This window comes from Rhinopithecus roxellana, chromosome 13 (assembly GCF_007565055.1).
Source record: "Rhinopithecus roxellana isolate Shanxi Qingling chromosome 13, ASM756505v1, whole genome shotgun sequence".
NCBI classification, from domain to species: domain Eukaryota; kingdom Metazoa; phylum Chordata; class Mammalia; order Primates; family Cercopithecidae; genus Rhinopithecus; species Rhinopithecus roxellana.
The window spans coordinates 54,649,998-54,677,142 of NC_044561.1; the positions used below are offsets into that span (position 1 = coordinate 54,649,998).

The window sequence follows — 27,145 nt, forward strand, 5'->3', positions numbered from 1 at the left end:
ATAAAGTTTTTTTTTTTTTTTTTAGAGGCAGGGGAATTGTATCTTGAAAAATGTCAACATAATAAAAAACAAAATATACGGAAATGTTTCAGATTAAAGGAGGCCAAGGAGACATGTAATTTAAATAAAATACCTGACCCTGGATCTTTTTGTTTTTTTGAGACGGAGTTTCACTCTTGTTGCCTAGGCTGGAGTGCAATGGCTTGATGTCGGCTCACTGCAAACTCCGCCTCCTGGGTTCAAGTGAGTCTCCTGCCTCAGCCTCCCAAGTAGCTGGGGTTACAGGTGTCCACCACCATGCCCAGCTCATTTTTGTATTTTTCATAGAGATGGGGTTTCACCATGTTGGCCAGGCTGGTCTTGAACTCCTGACCTCAGATGATCCACCCGCCTTGACCTCCCAAAGTGCTGGAATTACAGGCATGAGCCACCATGCCCTGCCAACCCTAGATCTTATACTGGGGGAGAAAGGAAATTATGCAGTCAATTGACAAAATTGGAACACAAATAGCAGATTAAAGTATTGTATTAATGTTAACATTATGGAAGTTGATAAATTATGTAAGAGGCCAGGCAAAGTGGCTCACACCTGTAAGTAATCCCAGCACTTTGGGAGGCTGAGGTGGGTGGATCACCTGAGGTCAGGAGTTTGAGACCAGCCTTACCAAGATGGTGTAACCCCGTCTCTACTAGCAGGAGTGGTGGTGCATGCTTGTAACCCCAGCTACTTGGAGGCTGAGGCAGGAGAATCGCTTGAACCTGGGAGATGGAGGTTGTAGTGAGCCAAGATTGCGCCACTGTACTCCAGCCTGGGTGACAGAGCAAGACCCTGTCTCCAAAAAAAAATGTCAGTTCAGATTCTTAGTGACACTCACTCACACACACACACACACACACACACACACACACAGAGGGAGAGAAAGAGAGAGAGAATGAGAAAGAGAGAGAAAAGAATGAGAGAGGGAGAGAGAGACAGACAGAGAACAAGTCCCCAAAGAACCTTGGTCAACCCAGCTCTCCCCTTCTTGCTTGCAATTCGCCAGGCAGAATGTACCAAGATTGCAACATCCTGAGATAAGGAGGAACAAGCCAGGCTCTCTCCGCGTTCCTCCTAAAACGGATGTCCTGCAACACTTGGGATCAGTTAAGTCAAGTCCTGGCCAGAGTATAAAACCCAGAGTGGAGCGGTGGAGTCCTGAGTCCCTCAGCTGCAGTGTGAAGTGGAGCTCATGCACATGAGACTTCCTCTGTCTTATGCACCTTTCTTGAGGCTTGGGGACCAGCTGACCATGGATCCTAGGCTTCTGTTGGCTTTTGCCGCCTTTCCGGGTGTAATAAAGTTGCTTTGCCTGACTTGTGCAAGTGTTCTATCTCCCTGGACTTATGCTCGGTGGGGCAGCTAGGTTTGTGCAAAATCTCCTAGCAAATGCAGGAATCTTAGCAGAAATTAACGAGGTGTTTAGGGTCCTCTCTTGGGATTGGTAATCAGTGTATGATGTTTCTTTCTCAGTGATTGACACTGGTGTATGGTATTCTGCTTAACAGAGGGAGAGAAAGAACATGAAGACGCAAATGAAGTAAAATGAACTAGGTTAATCTAAGTTAAGGATATGGAATTTTTTTTTTTTTTTTTTGAGACAAGGTCTCGCTATGCCTAGGTTGGTCTTGAACTCCTGGCCTCAAGTGATCCTCTCACCTTAGCTTCCCAAAGTGCTGGGATTATAGTTGTGAACCACCAGCTCTGCTTACATTGAATGTTCTTGACACCATTTTTATTTTTTGCAACTTTTCCTTCTTTCTTTACATTTCGGGACCGAGTCTTGCTCTGTCACCCAGGCTGGAGTTCAGTGGTGCAATCACAACTCACTGCAGCCTTGAGCTCCGCCTCCCAAGTAGCTGGGACTACATGCGTGCACCACCATGCCTGGCTAATTAAAAAAAAAAGAATATTTTTTAGACACAGGGTCTCTGTCTGTATGTTGCTCAGCCTGATCTCGAACTCCTGTGCTCAAGTGATTCTCCTGGCTTCCCCTCCAAGGTGCTGTGATTACAGGGTGGAGCCACTGTGCCTGGCCACAACTTTTCTACAAGTTTGAAACTATTTTAAAACAAAAACTTTTAATATTTTAATTATTTTTTAAAACAGAGGTGACGTGGCATAAAATAAAAACAAATTTAAAACGCAAATGAAAGTTTATTTAGAGATAAATTTCTGGGCATAGTACTAAGCCTGTGAAAATTTATGGTCTAAATAAAGGCTGTACTAATAGCAATAAGAAGATTAATTTTTAACTTATTGAACTTTACCTATGAGAAGGGCTTGGTGTAAAATAAGGACTAAAATAAAAACATTTTAAAGGTTATCTGGGGCCAGGTGTGGTGGCTCATGCCTGTAATCCCAACAGTTTGGGAGGCTGGGGTGGGTGGATGACTTGAGGTCAGGAGTTCGAGACCAGCCTGGCCAACATGGTGAAACCCCCATCTCTACTAAAAATACAAAAATTAACAGGTATGGTGGTGCACACCTGTAATCCCAGCTACTCGGGAGGCTGGAGCAGGGGAATCACTTGAACCTGGGAGGTGGAGGTTACAGTGAGCTGAGATTAGGCCACTGCATTCCAGCCTGGGCAACAGAGTGAGATTCCATTAAAAAAAAAAAAAAGCCCATAAAAAAATATTAAGGTTATCTGGGTTGGGGGCAGTGGCTCATCCCTGTAATCCCAGCACTTTGGGAGGCTGAGACAGGCAGATCACCTGAGATCAGGAGTTTGAGACCAGCCTGACCAACACAGTGAAACCCGTCTCTACTAAACATACAAAAATTAGCCAGGCGTGGTGGTGCATGCCTGTAATCCCAGCTACTTGGGAGGTTGAGGCCGGAGAATTACTTGAACCTGGGAGGCGAAAGTTGCAGTGAGCCAAGATTGTGCCATTGCACTCCAGCTTGGGCAACAGAGCAAGATTCCATCTCAAAAAATAAAAAATAAATAAAGGTTATCTGGTTTTAGCAATATTTTTCAAATTGAGGTGAAATTCATAGAAGATACAATTAGTCATTTGAAAGCATACAATTCAATGTTGCACAACACCATCTAGCAATATAAATAGTGCTGCCATTTAGGATAATTTAATATTTGTATTTTAAAATGTTGCATAAATGCTTGTTTTTAAACTTCCTTTTTTTTTTGAGACAGAATTTCACTCTTGTTGACCAGGCTGGAGTGCAGTGGCACCATCTTGGCTCACTGCAACCTCTGCCTTCTGGTTTCAAGCGATTCTTCTGTCTCAGCCTCCCAAGCAACTGGGATTACAGGCACCCACCACCATGCCTGGCTAATTTTTGTATTTTTAGTAGAGATGGGGTTTCACCATGTTGGCCAGTCTGGTCTCGAACTCTTGACCTCGTGATCCGCCTGCCTTGGCCTCCCAAAGTGCTGGGATTACAGGCATGAGCCACCGCGCCCAGCCTATACTTCCATTTTTTAGCATTTTACTTTTTTTAAAGATGTAAATTATTGTTCTTTCAGGGAACCCTTCCCCATAATATAATTTAACTTATTTCTTGGACTCTTTTTATTTTATTCTTTTATACTGTAGAGATGGGGGTCTTGCTATGTTGCCGAGGGTGGTCTCCAGCTTTTGGCCTCAAGCAGTTCTCCTGCCTTGGTCTCCTAAAGTGCTTGGGTTGCAGGCCTGAGCCACCCCACCTGGCCTGGAATCTTTTTTATTGATACATAATAGATGTATACATTTTGGGGATCCATTTGATCATTTGATAGATTCATATAATGTTAAAGATTAAAGCTTGGTTTTTGAGATATCCATCACCTTAAATATTATCTTTTATGAACACTTTTTAAAAAACTCATTAAAATTAGCCAGGTGTGGTGCTGCACACCTGTAGTCCTAGCTACTTGGGAGGCTGAGGTGGGAGGATTGCATGAATCTAGGAGTTCGAGGCTGCTGAGCTACAGTCATGCTACATCACTACAGCCTGAGTGACAAATCGAGACCCTGTCTTTAGCAAACAGCAACAACCAAAAACTGGTTAAACACAGCAAGATAGTTCCTATTACATTCTATTTTTCTTGAGATTAGCTATATACACACACAAAGGCTTAACAATTCAGGTATACTAAAATGCAATATTCCAACAGACACCAATTCTTCATTCATTGTTAGCACATATTTTGCCCTAAAAGCTTGTATAAAAAGAATACCTTCTGGCCCGGCATGGTGGCATACACCTGCAGTCCCATCACTTTGGGAGGCTGAGGAGGGAGGACTGCTTGAGGCCAGAAGTTAGAGACTGGCCTGGATGACATAGTGAGAATCCAACTCTACAAAAAGTAAAAATAAAAATAAATTATCCAGGCGTGATAGTGTGCACCTGTAATCCCTGCTACTTGTGGGGATGAGGCAGGAGGACTGCTTGAGCTCAGGAGTTCGAGACCAGCCTGCGCAACATAGTGAGACCCCTTCTACACACACATATTGATAAGGTTTGGCTCTGTGTGCCCATCCAAATATCATCTCGAATTGTGATCCCCACTTATTGAGGGAGGGACCTGGTGGGAGGTGATTGGATCATGAGGGCGGTTTCCTCCATGCTGTTCTCACGATAGCGAGGGAGTTCTCATGAGATCTGAGAGAGATCTTGTGAGATCTTTTGTGACAGTGGTGGTACCTGCCCCCACCTCGCCACCTCGTGAAGATGTTTGCTTCTCCTTGGCCTTCTGCCATGATTGTAAGTTTCCTGAGACCTCCCCAGCCATGTGGAACTGTGAGTCAATTAAACCTCTTTCCGTTATAAATTACCCAGTCTCGGGTAGTTCTTTAATGCACACACACACACACACACACACACACACCCCTTAGCTGGGCGTGGTGGCCTGCACTTGTAGTCCCAGCTACTTGGGAGGCTAAGGCAGGAGGATCACTTGAGCCCAGGAGTTGGAGGCTGCAGTGAGCTATGATCATGCCACTGCATTCCAGTCTGGGTGACAGAGTGACAGAGTGAGATTCAGTCTCTAAACAAAACAAAACACAACACACAAAACAACACAATACATTCTGACGTGCAGGTTCAGAAACCTACTGTGGCTGCCTGAGGTATGAGCTACTTCTCTTTGTTTCTCTATTAAATATTTATTTTTGAGAAACTTAGTTTTGTCAACTTCTTTCTTCAGCCTCTTAGCTCCTTTGGCCTTTGGGGCTAGGTTTGCATGCACCTGCTCTATGCAGCTCACAGTGGAACAACACCTATTTTTAGTTCTTCTTCTTCTTCTTCTTTTCTTTTTTTGAGATGGAGTCTCACTCTGTCACCAGGCTGGAGTGCAGTGGTGCCACCTCAGCTCCCTGCAACCTCCACCTCCCGGGTTCAAGCGATTCTCCTGCCTCAGCCTCCCAAGTAGTTGGGATTACAGGTGCGCACCACCACGCCTGGCTAATTTTTGTATTTTTAGTAGAGACGGGGTTTTGCCATGTCGGCCAGGCTGGTCTCGAACCACCAACCTCAGGTGATTCACCCACCTCGGCCTCCCAAAGTGCTGGGATAATAGGTGTGAGCCACCGCCCCCGGCCAGCACCTATTTCTAGGTCATCATTTCTGTTGGGGTTTAAGAGTTGAATACCCATATCACATTGACCAGGAATTGATTGACTGATTGACTGTAGAGACGAAGTCTTGCTATGTTGCTCAGTGTGGTTTGGAACTCCTGGGTTCAAAACCCTCTCAAACTATTGAGATTACAGGCATGAGCTACCGTGCCCAGCCTTGAACAGGAATTTAAAATCCACTTATTTTCATGATTTATACTGATTTCTGGCTGAAACCAACACTCTTCACTGGATTTATTCAATTCACAGATTTCAATGTTTGGTTCCCATCTTGTCCACTTTAAGGTAGATTTTATGTGCAATAAAAGGTGTTCAGACATTTTAAAAAGAAACTCTATTTGAAAATTTTTTAGGGACTCCTGAGCCTCTGACATATGTCCCAATTACCCTATTCTCAGGTCAGGCTGAGGTGGGGCATGTGCCTGGATTCATCTAACACTGATTGATTGGAAACAACTGATGTTATTTCTCCAGCGGTGCTTGGAAGCTTATGGTTTTCCTCCGGCAACCAACACCATGTTCATTAATAAACTAACAATAGGCTTCTCTGTGGAGTTTCTCTTGCTGCCATCTTGGTTCATTTTCACAAATGATTATGGTATTTACAGTAGGCAGAATAATGTCCCCTCACCATGGCCATGACCTAATCCCCAGCACATATGAATATGTTACTTTTTTTTTTTTTGTCTTTTTTTTTTTTTTTTTCCTTTTTGTGGAGAACGGGGTCTCGCTGTATTACCCAGGCAGGTCTCGAACTCCTGGGCTCAAGCTATCCTCCCGCCTCTGCCTCCCTGAGAGCTGGGATTACAGGCGTGAGCCACCGCGCCCGGCGAATATGTTACTTTTTGTGGCAAATGGACTTTGCAGATGTAATTAAGTTAACAATTTTAAATGGAGAGATTATTTTGGTGTAGCCACATGGATCCAATGTAATCACAAAGATTCTTCTCGGGTGAAAGAGGGAAGCAGGAGAGACAGGGAAGATGTGATAATGGAAACAGGAGTCAGAGAACTGTGCCTGCTGGATTTGACAAGGAAGAGAGATGCAGAACCAGGAATGCAGGCAGCCTCTAGAAGCTGGAAAAAGCGAAGAAATGAATCCTCCCGTGGAGCTACCAGAAGGAATACAGCTTTGCTTTTATTTTTAGCCCAGTAAGACCCATTTCAGGAATCTTTCTCTCAGAACTGTGAGATCATAAAGTTGGGTTATCTTAAGTTACCAAGCTCATGGTAATATGTTACAGCAACATTAAACAATGAACAGTCTTCTTGTTATGAGCTTTGTTTATTATCTTACCCTGTACTAGATGTAGATTGACTCATGCTGAAACACCCTGGCTCTCACATTGCTTTCCATGTGTTGGAAGAAGGTCTCAGCATTCCATTGTTGGTGCTTTTGTGAGGTGCTTCTCACAGGGAAGCACCAGGAGAGGGCTGAGTTCTTCAGACTGGGTTGCCTGTGAAGCCCGGGTGCTGCTGCTCCTCTCCCACGACTGCTGCAAAGTTGAGGACATGCTCCAGGGTTTTTGTTTTTTTGGTTAGGCATTCTCGACTGTCCAGGAATTAGGTAATCCTTTTCCTGAAGATATGTGGCAGTGGGGTGTAGTGGTGAGCCTCTCTTTAGCCAGAGGCAGAGACTGGGGGCGGATGAAAGGGGTCTAGTGGGGCTGGGGCTGGCATCACTTTTGTTTTTCTTGTTTGTTTTTGAGATGGAGTCTCTCTGTTGCCCAGGCTGGAGTGCAATGGCATGACGTGGGCTCACTGCAACCTCCGCCTCCCGGGTTCAAGTGATTCTCCTGCCTCAGCCTCTTGAGTAGCTAGGATTACAAGCCTGTGCCATGCGCCACCACTCCCAACTAATTTTTGTACTTTTAGGAGAGGTGGGTTTTCACCATGTTGGTCAGGCTGGTTTCGAACTCTTGACCTCAGGTGATCTACCCACCTTGACCTCCCAAAATGCTGGGATTACAGACATGAACCACTGTGCTTGGCCTGTCATCACTTTTCAAGAGGCAGTTTCTCCTTCTAAATCCATCTCAATCTCCAGTGAGAGAGGAGCCAGGAGCCCAGCTGCCACGCTGCGTGGTCCATCCAGGTGGAAGGGAAGGCTATGGAGGAGAGCCAGGCTCCTGCTCTTTGTTTTGGTCAGTTCAGAAGTCTCTTATTAACCAAGAAGTCCTTTCAGGGAAAGGATTCACTCTATCCCTACAGAATAGCTTTGTTTCACATGTTTTCTTGAAACAGAAATTTGTAGAACCACAGCCTCTTGCATAATTTTTTTTTTTTTTTAAGACAGAGTTTTACTCTTGTCGCCCAGGTTGGAGTGCAGTGGCATGATCTCAGCCAACCTCCGCCTCCCAGGTTAAAGCGATTCTCCTGCCTCGGCCTCCTGAGTAGCTGGGACTACAGGTGCCCGCCACCACACCCAGCTACTTTTTGTATTTTTAGTAGAGACAGGGTTTTGCCATATTGGTCAGGCTGGTGTCGAACTCCTGATCTTAGGTGATCCACCTGTCTCGGCCTCCCAAAGTGCTGGGATTACAGGCTTGAGTCACTGCACCCAGCCGCATAATTATTTTAATTGGTTCATAATAATGAGCCAGAGTTGTACTCTGTCGCCCACGCTGGAGCACTGTGGTGTGATCACAGCTCACTGCAGCCTCGACCTCCTGGGCTCAGGCGATCCTCTCATCTCAGCCTCCCTAGTAGCTGGGGCCACAGGCACGTGCCACAATGCCCGGCTAATTTTTACATTTTACTGTAAAGATGGGGTCGCACTACGTTACCTAGACTGGTTTCGAACTCCTGGGCCTGTGATCCACCTTGCTTGGATCTCCCAAAGTGCTGGGATTACAGGCATGAGCCAGTGTACCCGCAATCTTGCATCATTTTGATTAGGAATTAGTCCTCAGAAACCAGCCATGGGAGCATGGCAGAAGAGACAGCTGAACATGTCTTGCTTTATCCACTATGGATACTTTTTTTTTTTTTTTGAGACGGAGTCCCGTTCTGTCGCCGGAGCTGGAGTGTTAGTGGCGCGATCTTGGCGCACTGCAATCTCCGCCTCCCGGGTTCAAGCGATTCTCCTGCCTCAGCCTTCCGAGTAGCTGGGACTACAGGCGCGCGCCACCACGCCCAGCTAATTTTTGTATCGTAGAGACGGGGTTTCACCATGTTGGCCAGGCTGGTTTCCATCTCTTGACCTCGTGATCCGCCCGCCTCGGCCTCCCAAAATGCTGGGATTACTGGCGTGAGCCACCGCGCCCTGCCCACTATGCATACATTAGATTTGGGATTCTTTTGCGGCAAAACCTGATCTTCACCTAGATTCAGGTTACTTTATTAACTATTACTAATGATTGTGAACAGTGCATTCTAATAAACTTATTTTTTCCGGTATGCAATTGTGTAAATTGGTTAGACTTACTACAGGGTTTAGTTCTGGAACGAAAACGTAAGGCATTTTCCACATAACTGCTTGGAACACGACAGCTACCTGCTACTATAATTACGGTAGTTTTTTATTTATGTAAGAGTTTACCTTAAACTTACCTAGAATTAAAAGTTAAAGAAAGTACTAATTATGACAAAAGCAGGGAGTCGTTAGCACTTGAAACCAGAGTTTGGTACTATGAGAAGGTTTTCAATTTTGAAAAGAAGGAAAAAAAGAAACACGGATGTCAGAAAAACTGGTTCAGTAGGGGTTGGGGCGAGTGCGAGAAGGCTACGGAATCCCCAAAGGCCCTGGAACATGTTAACCGCTCCAACTGGAGCAGGTGGTGAAAACGGCCCCGCCTCCCGCGAGGGCGACGCAGTGCGCAGGCGCGCAGGGCTTCACCCGCGCAGGCGCAGTCGCCTCTGCTGGCGTGGTCCCCATGGAGCTGCCGTAGCGGACCCAGCACAGCCAGGAGTATCCGGGATGAGCTCAGCCGCGGCCGACCACTGGGCGTGGTTGCTGGTGCTTAGCTTTGTGTTTGGGTGCAATGTTCTTAGGATCCTCCTGCCGTCCTTCTCATCCTTCGTAAGTGGCTGCCTGGCCTTCCAAGGGCCGGTGGGGATGCCGCCCCAGTCCCCCGCCGGGTCTGGGCGTAGGTACAGGGATCTCCACTGGGCGACTGAAGGCCAGATTCAGCCCGTAGTAGCGTCTTGGTTGGTCTGTAAGCTTTTTTGAGATAGTTGGTAGCGTCTAAAAGGTGCGACGCTTTACCCCAGAATCAGACTTTCTGGGTTCTAGGGGGGTGGGGGGAGAAACATCCGGTAACCCTGGGCCACGCTTTCACGGGGCAGGAATCTTCTCGCTGTGGGTGGCGGCGGCGAACCTCACATTGGGAGTTCCTGGTGCCCCGCTGCCAGCCTCACCCGTGTCCGTTAATCCTGGTCCCTAGAGGCGTTCGAGCAGCTCTCACCCAGGGTTTTCCCAGAGGCCTGGCGGGCGAAGTCAGCTGTTCCAGGTCCCAGAGAGATGGATCTTAGCGTCCAGGAGCCCACATTCTTGGGGTGGGTAGGGTGGGAGACAGGTGCAGAGAGAATCTCAATACAGCGTGATGCCTTCAATGTCCAAGGGAGCAACCAGCTTGGGGAGCACTCTTTCTGCCAGGTAGTAAGTACATTACCTCCGTGTCACGGCTGCTGGGAGAGGGGAGTATTATCCCATCCTCCTTTACCACCCGGAGGAGTCTGGCTCAGAGAATGTAGTAGTGGCGCGAAGTCATCCACCTAGTGACTGGAGGTGGAGATTTGATTGCCTGTTGGAGCAGGGATAGGGATTTGGTGGCAAATTGAACAGGGCGTGGTGGGGTGTGGTCATGGGAGGTGGGGGTACCTTGGGAACTGTCCCCGGGAATGAGGGCCCTCTGTATGCCCACAGCAGGAATGAGGAGCTGTTGGGCACAGACGGAGACCTCAAAGATTGGGCGCATGCGTTGTAGCATTGTCTTGGAAAACAGTTCTTGCTTTTCTCTCCTAAGATAAATTGGTAATAGCGGAGTATATTTTATTCCACCAGTATTCATTGAGTGCCTGTTTTGTGCAAACTCTATTCTTACTCTCTCCATTGTCCTACTGTCTGCATTGTCCTGGATATAGGGAATTCTCTTTTAACCCTTGAGTCTCCTTCAGAATCCTTCCTGATGCTGTCCAGTCTTTTTTTTTTTTTTTTTTTGAGACGGAGTTTCGCTCTGTAGCCCAGGCTGGAGTGCAGTGGCCGGATCTCAGCTCACTGCAAGCTCCGCCTCCCGGGTTTACACCATTCTCCTGCCTCAGCCTCCCGAGTAGCTGGGACTACAGGCGCCCGCCACCTCGCCCGGCTAGTTTTCTGTATTTTTTAGTAGAGACGGGGTTTCACCGTGTTAGCCAGGATGGTCTCGATCTCCTGACCCCGTGATCCGCCCGTCTCGGCCTCCCAAAGTGCTGGGATTACAGGCTTGAGCCACCGCGCCCGGCCTGTCCAGTCTTTTTAAGATGATGTCTCAGGTCCTTAGCATTGCATAAAAGACTCCTGATGAGCTGGCCCATGCTCATCTTCTTATTTTTAATTGTAAAATCTACATACTATGAAATTTATCATCTTTATCATTTGTAGGTGTACAGTTCAGTGGCATTAAGTACATTCACATTTTTGTGCAGCCGTTATCCCAGAGCTTTATTTTTTTTTTTAAGGCAGGGTCTGGCTCTGTGCAGTGGCACAATCTCAGCTCATTGCAACCTCTGCCTCTCAGGTTCAAGGGATCCTCCCACCTCAGCCTCCCAAGTAGCTGGGACCACAGGCATGCACCACCATGCCCAGCTATTTTTGTGTATTTTTTGTAGAGACAGAGCTTTGCCATGTTGGCCAGGCTGGTCTCAAACTCCAGACCTCAAGCCATCGGCCCACCTTTGCCTCCCAGAGTGCTGGGATTACAGGTGTGAACCACTGCACGTGGCCCCGCTCCCAGAACTTTTTCTTTTTTCTTTTTTGGAACAGAGTCTCAGTCTGTTGCCTATGCTGGAGTGCAGTGGCCTGATCTTGGCTCACTGCAGCCTCCGCCTTCCAGGTTCAAGCGATTCTCCTGCCTCAGCCTCCCAAGTAGCTGTGATTACAGGCACCTGCCACCATGCCTGGCTAATTTTTGTATTTTTAGTAGAGATAGGGTCCCACTATGTTGCCCAGGCTAGTCTCAAACTCCTGACCTCAAGTCATCTGCCCTCCTTGGCCTCCCAAAGTTCTAGTATTACAGGCATGTGCCACCATGCCTGGCCCTATATCACAACCTTTTTATCTCCTTTGACTGAAACTCTCGCACCCATTAAACAACTCTCCATTCCTGCCTCTCCCTGGCAATCTCCATTGTACTTTCTGTCTCTGTGAATTTGACTACTCTTGGGACCTATGTCATATAAGTGGAATCAGACAATATTTTTCCTTTTGTGACTGGCTTCTTTTCACTCAGCATAATATCCTTAAGGTTCATCCATGTTGTAGCATGAGTCGGGATTTCCTTCCCTTTTAAGGCTGAATAGTATCCCACTGTATGTACAGGCCACATTTTGTTTATTCATCCATCTGTCTATGGACACGTGGGTTGTTTCTACCTTTTGACTATTGTAGATAATGCTAAAATGTTTACAGATACCTCTTTGAGTCTCTGCTTTCAGTTTTTCTGGACATATACCCAGAAGTGGAATTCCTGGATCTATGGTAATTCTATGTTGAATGTTTTTGAGAAACCACCATGCTGTTTTCCGTAGCAGCCACACCATTTGACATTCCCACAAGCGATGCAGAAGGGTTCCAGTTGCTCCACATCCTTCAACACGTGTTTTGTTTTCTTATTTATTTATTATTTTTATTTATTATTTTTATTTTATTTATTTTTTTGAGACAGAGTCTTGCTCTTGTCACCCAGGCTGGAGTGCAATGGTGCAATCTCGGCTCAGTGCAACCTCTGCCCCTCAGGTTCAAGAGATTCTCCTGCCTCAGCTTCCCAAGTAGCTGGGATTACAGGTGCCCACCACCACGCCTGGCTAATTTTTGTATTTTTAGTAGAGATGAGGTTTCACCATGTTGGCCAGGCTGGTCTTGAACTCCTGACCTCCAGTGATCCGCCCGCCTTGGCCTCCCAAAGTGCTGGGATTACAGGCCTGAGCCACTGCACCCAGCTTACTTTTATTTTTTTGAGAGGGAGTCTCTCTCTGTCATCCAGGCTGGAGTGCAGTGGCTCAATCTTGGCTCACTGCAACCTCCGCCTCCTGGGTTCAAGCAATTCTTCTGTCTCAGCCTTCCAAGTAGCTGGGATTACAGGTGTGTGCCACCATGCCCGGGTAAGTTTTGTATTTGTAGTAGAGACGGGGTTTTGCCATGTTGGCCAGGCCAGTCTCGAACTCCTGACCTCAGGTGATCCACCCACCTCGGTCGGCCTCCCAAAGTGCTGGTATTACAGGCCTGAGCCACCACACCTGGCCTTTTTTTTTTTAAATACTAATTATCCTAATGGGACAGAAGGTGGTATCTCATTTAGTTTTGATTTGCATTTCCCTAATAATTAGTGATGTTGAGTATCTTTTCAGATGCTTTTGGCCATCTGTTCAATCTTTGGAGACATGTCTAGTCAAATCTTTTGCCCCCTTTTAAAATCCAGTTGTTTTTTGTTGTTGAGTTAGTTTCTTTTGTTGTTATTAGACAACATTTTTTTTTTTTTGAGACAAGAGTTTCGCTCTGTTGCCCAAGCCGGAGTGCAATGGCGCTATCTCAGCTCACTGCAACCTCTGCCTCCTGGATTCAAGCGATTCTCCTGCCTTAGCCTCCCAAGTAGCTGGGATTACATGCATGTGCCACCACGCCCAGCTAATTTTTGTGTGTGTGTGTGTGTTTTTTTTTTAGCAGAGAGGGGGTTTCACTATGTTGACCAGGCTGGTCTTGAACTCCTGACCTCAGGTGATCCACCTGCCTCAGCCTCCCAAAGTGCTGGGATTACAGCTGTGAGCCACCACACCTGGCCGACAATTTTTTTTTTTTTTTTTTTAACTTTTTTTTTTTTTTTTTTTTTTTTTTGAGACGGAGTCTCGCTGTGTCGCCCAGGCTGGAGTGCAGTGGCGCGATCTCGGCTCACTGCAAGCTCCGCCTCCCGGGTTTCCGCCATTCTCCCGCCTCAGCCTCCGAGTAGCTGGGACTACAGGCGCCCGCCACCGCGCCCGGCTAGTTTTTTTGTATTTTTAGTAGAGACGGGGTTTCACCGTGTTAGCCAGGAGGGTCTCGATCTCCTGACCTCGTGATCCACCCGCCTCGGCCTCCCAAAGTGCTGGGATTACAGGCTTGAGCCACCGCGCCCGGCCTTTTTTTTTTAACTTTTAAGTTCAGGGATACGTGTGCAGTTTTGTTATATAGGTAAACTTGTGTCATGGGAGTTTGTTGTAGAGATTATTTCGTCACCCAGTTATTAAGCCTAGTACTCATTAATTAATTTTCATGATCGTCTCCCTCCCACCCCCCACCCTCCGAAATAAAAAAATTTGTTTTTAGAGGCCGGGTCTTGCTCTGTGACTCAGGACCTGTGTCCACATCTTGCGCTGCCTCCTACAACAACCTTATGGCCTCTCTAACCTCAACCCAGTTAGTTTTCTTAAACCCATTTCCCTTTGATTGTAACACTTGTTGTTAGCCAGGTTCAGAAGGATAACATAATTATTATCCCAGCAGAGTACACCCACCCTGTAACTGGTAATGGAGATGTTTGGCCTGGTCACTGGGTTTGTGGTGACGGTCTGTGAGAAGCTGTAAGGAACGCGCTGGTCTTGAGTAGGGTCAAATGCTGCTCCTTCATCATCAGAGGCTACTTCATCATAGCCTCTAATTTGAGGATTCAAGTGGGAAAGACTCATAACAAGCAGCAGAAAGTCGAATTGGGAAAACAGTGCCCTCTGGGATGGGGCCACGCTCAGGTACTTAAATTATAACCTCCCTTGGGATGTTTCTGAAGCAGAAGTTGGGGAGGCAGCGCCTTGATCTCATCACTCAGTCTAGGCCGCACTGGTTCCCCCCGCCCCCAGCTCCCTGCCCCACGTGAGGCCTTAGGAGGTCTGAAGTATCAGAAGTCCTTGGGCCAGTTAAGACTAGTAAGGTCCTGGGAGGCGATCTCAGCTGCCTGCTGCGGTGGGTGTGGGATGCCTGGTAAGGACACCAAGTCTCTGGCGTTGGCGTGGTTGGAATTTTCCCGGGGATCTCTACCTCCTCTTCAAGCTGGTCACGGACGCATATTTCATTCAGTAGGTGGTCCGGGACTTTATTCAGCTATAGGAGGGCAACAAAGACGCCTTTGATGAGCGCCGGCTCTGCAGCTCTGCAGGTGCAGGGGAGGTGCACTGCGTAGGTACCCCAGGACTGGCGGGGGCTGTGGGTCTATGCGAAAGACACGACTGTGCAGGCGTCCCAGGACTGGCGCAGGGTCAGAGTCCATGCAAGCCGCACGCACTGCGCAGGTGCCCCAGTACTGGCACGGGCTCAAGAGTCCATGCAAACCGCACGCACTGCGCAGGTGCTCCAGGAGTGGCCCGGGCTCAGTCTATGCAAACCGCATGCACTGCGCAGGCGCCGCAGGACTGGCAATGGCTCCGGGTCCTTGCGAGCAGCACGCACTGCGCAGGCGCCCCAGGACTGGTGTGGGCTGAGGGGCCACAGGAGCCACACACACTGCGCAGGCGCCAGGAGGCCCTTCCTTGCAACCCTAGCTTTGCAGATAAAGGACGCTACGCGGGTTTCTGGGCTTACCGGTCGATTGCCCTTTCAGATTCAGCATTTTCTAAATTATCCTTCAGTTTCTGCTGTAAAGAGTGGCCACCTCCTTTTCCCTCTAGGGGACTGAAGCCAGAGGAGAATGTTGCAGGGTTTGCCTCTGTGGTCTTCTTAGAGCACCGCCCCCCCTCGCGCCCCCACATCCTTTTCCTCAGTCGTTGCTTAGTGAGTCCCTGCCGTGGACCAGGCTTGGAGATGGTCCTCAAGTATTAGTTGAGGGGGACGACGCTCTGCTTCACAGGACCTGCCCCAGAGCCCTACGACGCAGAAGCGCGCTGGTGAAGTGCGCATGTGCGGGCAGGGCCTCCAGTGGGACTCTCGTGGGGGCCGCAGCCAAGGACTGGGGCTGGCGGCCTGGAGAGCTGCTGGCTTCTCGGCCCTGGCCGGCGGGTCCTGGCTGAGAGTGGCATCTGGGGCTGTTCAGGGTCTGGAGCTTCCTGAGTTGGAGGACTCTGTCCTCTGTGTTCAGGGACTCAGGGTGACCTGAGTTGGTGGTTCCTGGGTTTGCCTGCTCTACTGCTGGCAGGGGCGAGCACGGGCTGTGCACGTTGTCATGCCATCAGTTATTTACTTTTGTTCAAAAAATTAATATTTGCATTATTACATTTAGAGTCATATCTTATTAAATCTTATACTGCATCATTCTAGAACATTTTAACACTTATATGTGGGTCTTGGATTAACATTGATGCATATTTGCAAATTTATGCTTTAAAACATTTTTTTTTTTAGAGACAGGGTCTCACTCTGTTGCCCAGGCTGTAGTGTGGTGGTGCCATCATAACTCACAGCAGCCTCAACCTTTCGGGCTCAAGCGATCCCTCCCTCCCCGCCTCAGCCTCCCAAGTAGCTGGGGGCACAGGGACCGACAGCTGTACCACCACGCCTGGCTAATTTTTAATTTTTTTTTTTTGTAGAGATTGGGTCTTGCCATGTTGCTCCGCCTGGTCTCGAACTCCTGGGCTCAAACGATCTTCCTGCCTCAGTCTCCCAAGGTGCTGGGATTACAGGGTTAACCACCGCGCCTGGCTCAGACAATTTTTATTGTGCTTATACGTGCAATAGATGTAATTATTTTTTTCAAGCACCAGTTGTTTTTGTTAACTTTACAAAGCTGCCTTCAGTTTTCCTCAAGTTCACTCTTCTGCCTTCACTCACCTCCCATTCCTGAGTTGTTTTGTGTACTCCCTCTCAGGTGACTGGCCGGACTCGGCTTCCCAGCTCTAACTGGAGAGTTGTCCCTACTGTGCGGCAGGCAGAGGAGACCTGTGAGCTGGGAGGGGGAGAGGCGGATCTCATTTATTGTGTGCTTAGTGTGTGTCAGGCACACTTTAGATACACTATAACATTTCATCTTTATTAATCTATTTTAAAAATTTCAAAACAAACACAAATGTGCAGAAAAGTTATGCCTACAGTCAACACCGATAGCTGATTTTGTTTCCTGAACCATTTGGAAGTTGTCAGTCCAAACCCCCTCATTCCCAGGTACTTTGGTATTCAATAGATTCTTGGGGGCCGGGCGCAGTGGCTCACGCCCTTAATCCCAGCACTTTGGGAGGCCGAGGCGGGCGGATTGCTTGAACTCAGGAGTTCACCGGCAACATAGTGAAACCGTGTGTCTACTAAAACTAAAAAATAAATTAGCCGAGCGCGGTGGTGCACGACTGTGGTCGCAGATACTCAGGAGGCTCAGGTGGGAGTATGGCCTGAGCCGAGGAAGTCGAGGTTGTAGTGAGCCGAGATCTAACGCAGGCATCAAATACTTTACTACGATCTGATCCTCAGGCCCCATTCAGGTTCCCCACGTGTTGCAGTAACGTCCTTAACAGGGAAAGGACCCAGTTCGGAATCATGCCTTGTATTTCCCGGCCTCTAGCCTCCTGTCTGGAGGAGTTTCCCGATTTTCCCTTGACTTTCATGGCTGTCATTTCTGAGTATCAGAGGCCAGTTGATTTCACAGAATGGACGTCCACTGGCATGTCTGATACTTGGCAGGGATATCTGAGAGGCAGTGCTGTGTTCTCATTGTATCTCATCCGCTGGTGTGGGACTGGGATTTTGGGATGTTCGCTGATCCCTTGGGGCAGGTGGCCGAGGCGCCTCTAAGGGATCTTGTCTTGGGGCGCCTGCGCAGTACCGGACTAGGCCTTCCTGGCAGATCTGCGGGCGCCACCTGGCGGCCACTGCCGACTCCTCCCTTGCGCTCCAGCCACCCCTCCAGTCCCGGTGCCGTGGCCCGGGGCCGTTCCCTGGAGAGTGGACTACTGGGGCTGGTGCCAGGAACCGGGGCCTGCAGGGGGCGGTGCAGGCGGGCCCCCAGGTCATGCGGGGCCCCTCTGCTCACAGAGACCAGCCAGGTCAACCTGGGGAGGGTGCCTCTTTGTTTATGTCTGTATTTCTCTGCCTGTCTGTGGAAACCACAGATCTCCAATTCTAAGCCAACACCACAAGATTCATTCCACGTCTCTCCGAGACGCCTGCCTTCCTGCCTGCCTGCCTGCCTTCCTTCCTCCCTCCCTCCCTCCCTCCCTCCTTCCCTTCCTCCCTCCTTCCCTACCTTCCTTCACCAGGTTATGAAACTGGCTAATTTTTCATATTTTTTGTAGAGACAGAGTTTCACCGTGTTGCCAAGACTGGTCTCAAACTCCTGGGCTCAAGCGATTCACCTGCCTTGGCCTCCCAAACTACTGGGATTATAGGCATGAGCCACTGCACCCGGCCTTTTTTCTTTTCTCTCTCTCTCTCTTTTTTTTTTTTTTTTTGAGACAAGGTCTCACTCTGTTGCTCAGGCTGGAGTCCAATGGCATGATCTCAGCTCACTGCAGCCTTGAACTCCTGTACACAAGAGATCCTTCCACCCCATCCTCCAGAGTGTTAGGGTTGCAGGCCTAGCCACCACGCCAGGCTGAGGCATTTTTCTAAGTGTCTTTGCTGAAAGTGAGAAGACTGACTTGCGTTACCCTCAGTATGTTTATTTCTGTGATCACCCTTTTGTAATTGATCTCTGGTGTCCACCACCAACTGTTACCCATGTGAATGCATGCCTCGCCCCACCTGGGCTCTGACACTGGCAGGTTTCCTTCTTGTCTTGTATGTCCGTCCCCCTCACCCTACAGACCCTGACTCCCGTGTCAGGCTGTCCTTTCTTGGGGACCCCTGTATCACCATCCCTGGCCCTGATGCCTCTTGCCAGGGTACCATTCTGTGGGAAGGCCCTCTGCACTGAGCTTGGGCGCTGACACTCTGCCCTGGCCCCTGCACCTGCACCTGCACCTTGCTCTGCCCCGTCTAATCTAGGACTGAATTCTTCAGGCAGGGGAGAGGACCCACGTTCCCTGTCACTGGAATAACAGCTCTGGTGATGAAATTAGTTTTCATTTCATAATTGCAATTTTAGTTATAGTGAAAGAGACAAAAATTTGTATTGGAACAATTCATGGGCATCTCTGCAAAAGGAAAAATATAGTTTGAATAGCAATTTGAATATGAGGGTTTTTTTTTTTTTTTTTTTTTTTTTTTTTGGTGGTGGTTAAAGAGAGCTGAAAAAGGCAGCAGAGGCTGGCTGTGTAGGTGGTAGGCAGCTTGCCCAGTTGGCAGAGGCAGGAGTAGGATGTTGGAGGAGGGTGTACTGGTTCCGCCTGGCCAAACCCATGCTGGAGTTGTCTCAAAGGCAGTGGCAGAGGAGTTCCCTCAAGGGGCTGCTCCCGACGGCCTGGAGATGGGGCCGGCTTGGATTCCAAAGAAAGAAGCACTAAACGCCAGGGTGATGAGTCCACAGCATTCACGAAGGGAACTTACAGGAGCTGCGGCCGTCCTGGGACAGCCAGTGAGAGAAAGGGACATTTGCCTGGGGCTGTCTGCCACCAGGGGGCTGGGGTTTGGAGTGTATGTGGGAGTTTGAGGACTTGGTCATGGCGGGGCTAGTTTGTAGGTGTTTCTCAGCCGGATGAATCTGCCAGTGTTCTCCAGCAACAGCCTTCACTCTTTATCAGTCCTGAGAACGTTCACGGCCCCAGTTTGGGTTCAAGCCTGCAGGGAACACACAACTGGCTGGGTCACAGAGTGGTCAGGCATAGACAGAAAGTAGGGGGGGATTGGGGGACCCTCCTGTGGCCCGTGTTGGAAGATGCTGATTCCCGCTGTCCGCCCTGCCAGATGTCCAGGGTGCTGCAGAAGGACGCGGAGCAGGAGTCACAGATGAGAGCGGAGATCCAGGACATGAAGCAGGAGCTCTCCACGGTCAACATGATGGACGAGTTTGCCAGATACGCCAGGCTGGAAAGGAAGATCAACAAGATGGCGGATAAGCTCAAAACCCACGGTACTGCGTCCCTTGCAGCCTGGAGGCTTCGTGCGAGCTGATTAATAGAGAAGTCTGTATGTAAAGATGAGTAGAATACACGCTTGGCTTCTCGGCTGTTTTGAATATTGATGGAAACTTTTAAGTTATCTGGAGGAAACTCAGTTATAATGATCACTTTCTTCTTATTTGTTGGTGAACCTTTGCTTTCTAATCACAGAAACATCTAAGAATCCTCTCAGATTTTCCTCAGAGCCAACTCTTTATTGTAGGTTTTCATTTTTAAATTCATCACTTTTCTGAGAGAAGCCCAGAAAAAAAGTCTCACAGTGGATTGTCAGAGGCTTTTGTTCCACTCTCTAGAAAAATGCCCAGCAGTGTCCTCTTCCGAGTGTCACCTCCCGGGTACAGTCTCCTGTGATGAAGAGTGCTTTCTTAGGGCAGCCCGTGTGCTGAGGAACCCTGTGCACAGTGTGTGCACAGTCAGAGAGCTGTCTCTGTGGCTAGGAAAACAGACAAAGGGGGTTCGTCCATGCCCAGGACAAGCTAGATTCCCACCAGGGATTCGTGTACTGTGCAGACTGGGAAATAGGGAGGAAAATTTAGTTCTGTTGGTAAGTGGTAATTCTATTATACAAAGAATCTTTGATTTCATGAGTCATTTTAAGAGTTTTCAAAGGCCGGGCGCAGTGGCCCAAGCCTGTAATCCCAGCACTTTGGGAGGCCAAGACGGGTGGATCACAAGGTCAGGAGATGAGACCATCCTGGCTAACACGGTGAAACCCCGTCTGTACTGAAAAATACAAAAAAACTAGCCGGGCGAGGTGACGGGCGCCTGTAGTCCCAGCTACTTGGGAGGCTAAGGCAGGAGAATGGCGTAAACCCGGGAGACGAAGCTTGCAGTGAGCTGAGATCCGGCCACTGCACTTCAGCCTGGGCGACAGAGCGAGACTCCGTCTCAAAAAAAAAAAAAAAAAAGTTTTCAAAAAAAAGAGTTTTCAAAATTAAAGCTATTCAAATCTCAATCTGAGTAGGATTCTATTTTAAATAATGGCATAATGAGATGGTGGGTGACTTAAAAATTCTATTTTACATTTTTAAATATATTGAGTGATTGTTCCATTTATAATCAGAAAGTGTATTATACGGGAAAATAACATTTCTGTGTATTTGAATATGTTGTTAATTTTTTAGGACTGATGTAATTGTTTATCCTGTTTTTCCTTTCAGTGAAAGCTCGGACAGCTCAATTAGCCAAGATAAAATGGGTGATAAGTGTCGCTTTCTACGTATTGCAGGTAAGTGTGCTAGAGCGCCAGCCAGGTCATTGGAGTTGGTGGCCCTGGCCTCCAGAGCGTTGCCTGCAGATCCAGGGCTGGGAGTTGGGGCTGTTCCACCTTCAGCTGTTGTGTGGTGTGGCCCTGCCCACACGGAGCTCTAAACACTCTCGGTCTGTAAGTCAGACTAAAAGGAAGGCTTTCTCTTGAGGAGAGTTGTTACAGTTTGGGACTTTTTGGCAGATGAACTGTGAAGTAAGTTCTCGGAGAGCTTCCGCCACGCCTTCATCCCCGTGTGGTTTGAACGGCCAGGTGGGATGAAGTGAGAAGCTTATAGATGACGTTGGTTTTTTCTGAGATCTTCAGTAATTTGGCTCTTACTTGTTACCTGGTATACTTCATGGGCACTCTCCACCCTCCAGGTAGAGAACCAGCTTTTCTCACTGAAATTGGCTTCTAGCCTTCCTGCCTGGGGCTTAACCCACGGAGCCTCTCCTGGAGCTGTTGCTGGGCTCTGCTCTGCCCCGAGAGTGCAGTTGTGCTGCCCACACATCTTTAGCAGCTGCCGTAAATATCCGAGTTGCAGTACTGTGTGATCTAGTACCAAGGCAAAGCATTTAAGCTCACCCTGCAAAAAGCCTAGTTTGGGGGGGTAGATTTAAGGAAATTGATCCTGAGGCACTGTCATTTGCTAAGAGGTAAGTTTCCTGCAGATAAAGGAGTTAGGCCAGCAACCCTCTTTCATGTCTCCTCTTCTGAGTGGCCTCTTCAAGCCAGGAAGGGGACAGATGACAATCGAAGGAATGCTTCAGGGGGATAGAGGGAAATAAAACATCCCCCACCATTGAAACTTACACAGGGTTCACCTCTGCGTGCCTTGCTAACACTGGTGTACTTGGGAGAATTCCCTGTTTTTTCAAGGATGGCTTTCATCACTGATAAGGTGTGTTTAGCATACAGTCTGGCTACCCAAAGGAGATACTCAGTGAGAAAAGCACGCCCGTGTTATGGGAGACTTTGGTTAGTTTATCAGCTAATTCAAATTATGTGTAGATTGTATTCATCCTGAAACAGGGACCTGCCAGTTCACGGAGGAAGGCTCGCCTACTTGTTGGCAGTGTTCTGGACATGCTGCTGAGCTCGACTTTAATTAGACTTTCTAATTCAAGGTTTCACCAGGGGACATTAGTGGCCGTGTGTGCTCCTCTGTTGTCTGTGGGGACTGGGTTTCTAGGCTTGAGGTGCTCAGTCTGGAGAGTTTTCCTGGTTTTATTTTCGCATTTCCCTGTCCTCCCTCCTGTGCGGTGTGTCGTGTGACCAGCAGGCTGCTTCACTCACCAGAGCTGTCTTTCCAGGCTGCGCTGATGATCTCACTCATTTGGAAGTATTATTCTGTCCCTGTGGCTGTTGTGCCGAGTAAATGGATAACCCCTCTAGACCGCCTGGTAGCCTTTCCTACTAGAGTAGCAGGTAAGAATTTTCTGGAAGATCCAGTGGAAGAGTGTGGATAGGCTTATGTAGAGGTGTGTGGTAGAAGATTAAGTTAGCCTGACATCCTCCTCACTGTCCATTTAGTGAGCAGGTTTTGTGAGGCTTGCCATGAAGAAACTGAGGTCTAGAAAAGTTACTTCACTTGTCTAGTGTCACCAAAATGTTAAGGAGCAAAGCTAGAATTCAGTCCTAGGTATGTTTCCAGGACCCATGCCCAGTGCGTCAACTCTGATACCCCATTGAAACACTAGCTGTAGGTCTACAGTCTGTCTCTTTTCAGTCCCCGTTGTGGTTGGCCTCTCTGTAGCACTTGATGCTCTTGGCTATTCTTTTATTTTTTATTTTTTGATAAAGAGTCTTACTCTGTCACCGAGGCTGGAGTGCAGTGGTGCGATCTTGGCTCACTGCTATCTCTGCCTCCCAGGTTCAGGCAATTCTTATGCCTCAGCCTCCCAACTAGCTGCAATTACAGGCATGCACCACCATGCCCAGCTAATTTTCGTATTTTTAGTAGAGACTGGGTTTCACCATGTTGGCCAGGCTGGTCTCAAACTCCTGACCTTCAGTGATCCTCACGTTTCAGCCTCCCAAAGTACTGAGATTACAGGCATGAACCACTGTGCCCGGCCACATTCTTTTATTTTTGAAGATAATTTTTTTGGATATGAAAAGTAGTACATGTCACTATAGAATGAGTAGAAATATAGTGATTAATTACAAACCCCAGCCGGGTGCACTAGCTTACACCTGTAATCCTAGCACTTTGGGAGGCCAAGGTGGGTGGATTGCCTAAGCCAGGAGTTTGAGACCAGCCTGGGCAACATGGTGAAACCCTGTCTCTACTAAAATACAAAAAATTAGCTGGGTGTGGTGGTGCGTGCCTATAATCCCAGCTACTTGGGAGGCTGAGGTGTGTGAATCACTTGAACCCGAGAAGGGGAGGTTGCAGTGAGCTGAGATCATGCCACTGTACCTCAGCCTGGGTTACAGAGTGAGACTCTGTCTCAAAATAAAATAAAATAAAATAAAATAAATAAAAAATAAGATTCCTATTAGCTTTTAATGCTGTGATTTTTTCTTTGTCTTTTTTTTTCCCATTTATTTTGATATAGTTAAGGTCACCTGGCACATAACATTTTGTACCTCCTTTTTACTTTATAGTGTAAGCCTATTCCCACATGTCTTAGTTTTTTAGGGCTAAGTGAAATACTATAAACTGGGTAGCTCATAAACAACAGAAATGTATTTCTCACTGTCCCGGAGGCTGGGGAGTCCAAGATCGAGGTGCCGGCAGATTTGATGTCTGATGATGGCCCATTTTCCTGTTCATGGATAATGTCTTCTCACTGTGGCCTTGCATGGTGGAAGGACGAGCTCCTGTAGGCCTCTTTTGTAAATGCACTAGTCCCATTCACAAGGACTCTGCCTTTGTGACTTAATCACCTCCCAGAAGGCCCCAACTCTTAATGCCATCACTATGGGGGGTAGCATGTTAACAGATGAATTTCAGGGGGATACAAACATTCAGACCATAGCACCATATCAGTAAATTTCTTTTCTTTTCTTTTCTTTTTTTTTTTTGAAGCAGGGTCTTGCTGTGTTGCCCAGGCTGGCAGTGGCACCCTCCTAGCTCACTACAGCCTCGAACTCCTTGGCTCAAGTGATCCTCCCACCTTAGTCTCCTGAGTAGTTAGGGTCACAGTTGCACACCACCATGCCCAGCTAATTAAAAAAAAGTTTTTTATAGAGATGGGGTCTTGCTTTGTTGCTTAGGTTGGTCCCAAACTCCTGGCATCAAGCAATCCTCTCTCCTCAGCTTCTCAGAGTGCTGGGATTATAGGCGTGAGTCACCTTGCCCGGCAAATTTCTTCATTAAGGAATTTGCAGTAGCTGTTCTTCATTTAGATATGTCATCTGCAAATTTTCCTGAGGAAGGATATTTATTTGGGTCCTGATTTTTTGCTGTTAAAGATAATGCTGCAGCACACATCCTTGCTGGTTTTTGGTTGTGATTTGTGATTATAATAGAGGTGAATACTGTATCAAAAGGAATGACTATTTCTTTTTTTTTTTTTTTTTTAAGACAGAGTCTCACTCTGTTGCCCAGGCTGGAGTGCAGTGGCGTGATCTCGGCTCACTGCAACCTCCGCCTCCCTGGTTTCAAGTGGTTCTCCTGCCTCAGCCTCCCTGGTAGCTGGGATTACAGGTGCCCACCACCACGCCTGACTAATTTTTGTAGTTTTAGTAGAGACAAGGTTTCACCATGTTGGCCAGGCTGGTCTTGAACTCCTGACCTCAGGTGATTCACCCGCCTTATCCTCCCAAAGTGCTGGGATTACAGGCGTGAGCCACTGTGCCTGGCTGGGAATGGCTGTTTCAAAGACTCCCAATTTAGCTACCACTCCTGTCCCGTTCTCCACCCTTTCCTTCCCCTCTCCTTTGTTTGACACAGCTGGGCCTAGGCCAGGAGCTCTGTGCTGCGGGCCAGAGAAGCATCCAGCCACCCTTCCATGCCTCCAGCGGGGTCATGGGCTACTCTTGCAGCCTGTCTTCCTGGACAGGGGGATGTGTGTGCCTCTCCATTATTGGTGGGGCAAGAAAGGCATAGGTAGACATTGCTTTGTTTATAATGCTTTCAGAGAAAGGAAAAGTTAAAATCTTACAGGTTTGGTTTTGGAATCTATTAATACCATGAATAGTAACGCACATTTCTCTGGCAGGAAAGGGAAATTCAGCCCAGGGTCCACTGTTCACTGCAATTCCTGCTTAGTAAAGAATGCAGCCCTGTGACTCTATAGAAAGTGACAAATTCGGGCTGGGCACGGTGGCTCATGCCTGTAATCCCAGCACTTTGGGAGGCGGGCGGATCATCTGAGGTCAGGAGTTCGAGACCAGCCTGACCCACATGGCGAAACCCTGTCTCTACTAAAAATACAAAATTAACCGAGTGTGGTGGTGCACACCTGTAATCCCAGCTACTTGGGAGGCTGAGGCAGGAGAATAACTTGAGCCCGGGAGGCAGAGGTGCAGTGAGCTGAGATCGCACCATTGCACTCCAGTCTAAGGGAGAGAGCGAGACTGTCTCAAAAATAAATAAATAAAGCGACAAATTTGAACCTATGAAACATAAACTTCGCCTCAGCCTAGCACTGCTCAAAAAGAGTGGAAATACTCTCTTTGCTGTGAGTTAAGGACAGCAGGGACAGATGTGGGCAGCACTGCTGGGGCGCTCTCTCATGGTGAATTTCTTTATTTTCAGGTGGTGTTGGAATTACCTGTTGGATTTTAGTCTGTAACAAAGTTGTGGCTATTGTGCTTCATCCATTCAGCTGAATAGGAAGATGGATACAGCTATGAAACTTTTAGAAATGGATTTTCTCTTATTAGGTTAAAAATCTGATTTACACTGTTTTGTTTTTTAAGAAACAAATGTGCACAGTTTCGATTTTTTTTTTGTTGAATATGTTTGTTCTTGGACTTTATGAGAGATTCTTATAAGAATCATGATTTTCTACACCTGTCATTGAGCCAAGAAAGTCCAGTTTATGACACGTGTGTACCAGTGAACACCGTCCTAGATCTGTACGAAATGTGAAATGTTTAGGGACATCTCCGTGCCGTCACTTGTGATTTGCCCTCTTGTGTATTTTGGTCATATTGCCAGCTGGAAAGTCAAAATTTTCTAACAACTTTAAGTTCTTTGAAGACTTAGTGCTGTTTTTAATCCAATTTAGAAAGTAACTTAATTTTAATAGCACTACTAAGAATTCAAAAAGTTCTTCTTTAATCACATTCAATACAACTAAAAGAACAACACTAATTGGCGTTACTGGGGCTTTTTCTTCCTTGGTTTAAAATGTCATTTGTTGAGGAAGCATTGTGTAGTATTATCTACTTACTTGAGGCTGTTAATTTTTCATTACAGTGTTTTGTAAATGTATCCACAAGACCATAATGCATTGTTTTGTGCTCAAATTGTGTTTTGTGTTTAAAGCATTTTGAATGAAGTGTATTTTATAAGCATTTAATATTTATGCTCTTTAGAATGGAACACAGAAAACAAACCTTATACGGCCTGATTAAATTAATCTGAACCAATAACCTGCGTGGCCCACAAAATCTAATTCTGCTAAATGTTTCTTCAAACACTTTTTCTAATTAAAATCTTTGCAAGTGCTTGTGTAACTTCCTGCCTTACAGCTACTTGTTTGCTGTGAGCCACCCGCAACTGACAAGCAGCTGTTAAGTGAGTAACCGTATCACAGTAAAGCTGAATTCTCTCACTAGTTTCTGCAAGTTCATATTAGTATTCTTTTGTTTCCTAATGATCTAATAAGTAGCTTGTCGTTCTTTTAGCTGATTGGACTATGAAAAGACAAAGTGCTGTGTTCCTTTCGTTTATTGTCATGCTGAAGACCACCAGAGCGGCTTTTGGGTTCCACTTACTCAAACACACATACACTGCAGGCTTACCCAGCACCAAGTTTACTTAGCTTTAAGAAAGGACAGAGAGCAGGGAACACAGCCGCAGCGTCGAGGAGGACCTGGACACCAGCTTCCAGTGTCCATCACCACACGGGATACATTTTTCCCACAAAGAATGAGAAGCCAACTGAGGAGGAGATGAGAGCAGCACACGGAAGCTGCAGGGACTAGTCCCTCAAACCAAATGTAGCACCAAGGGGGCAC

At 47.5% G+C, this 27,145-nt stretch overlaps 1 protein-coding gene across 1 annotated transcript; it reads left to right on the top strand.

Moving 5' to 3' along the window:
- Positions 1 to 9,446: 9,446 nt before the first annotated feature.
- On the top strand, positions 9,447 to 26,620 carry GET1 (guided entry of tail-anchored proteins factor 1). The gene is made up of 5 exons (XM_010368703.2): positions 9,447 to 9,640; positions 19,544 to 19,709; positions 20,919 to 20,986; positions 22,321 to 22,435; positions 25,716 to 26,620. The coding sequence occupies exons 1-5, from the start codon at positions 9,539 to 9,541 to the stop codon at positions 25,787 to 25,789; spliced, it is 525 nt and encodes a 174-aa protein (XP_010367005.1). The 5' UTR covers positions 9,447 to 9,538; the 3' UTR covers positions 25,790 to 26,620.
- Positions 26,621 to 27,145: the final 525 nt, after the last annotated feature.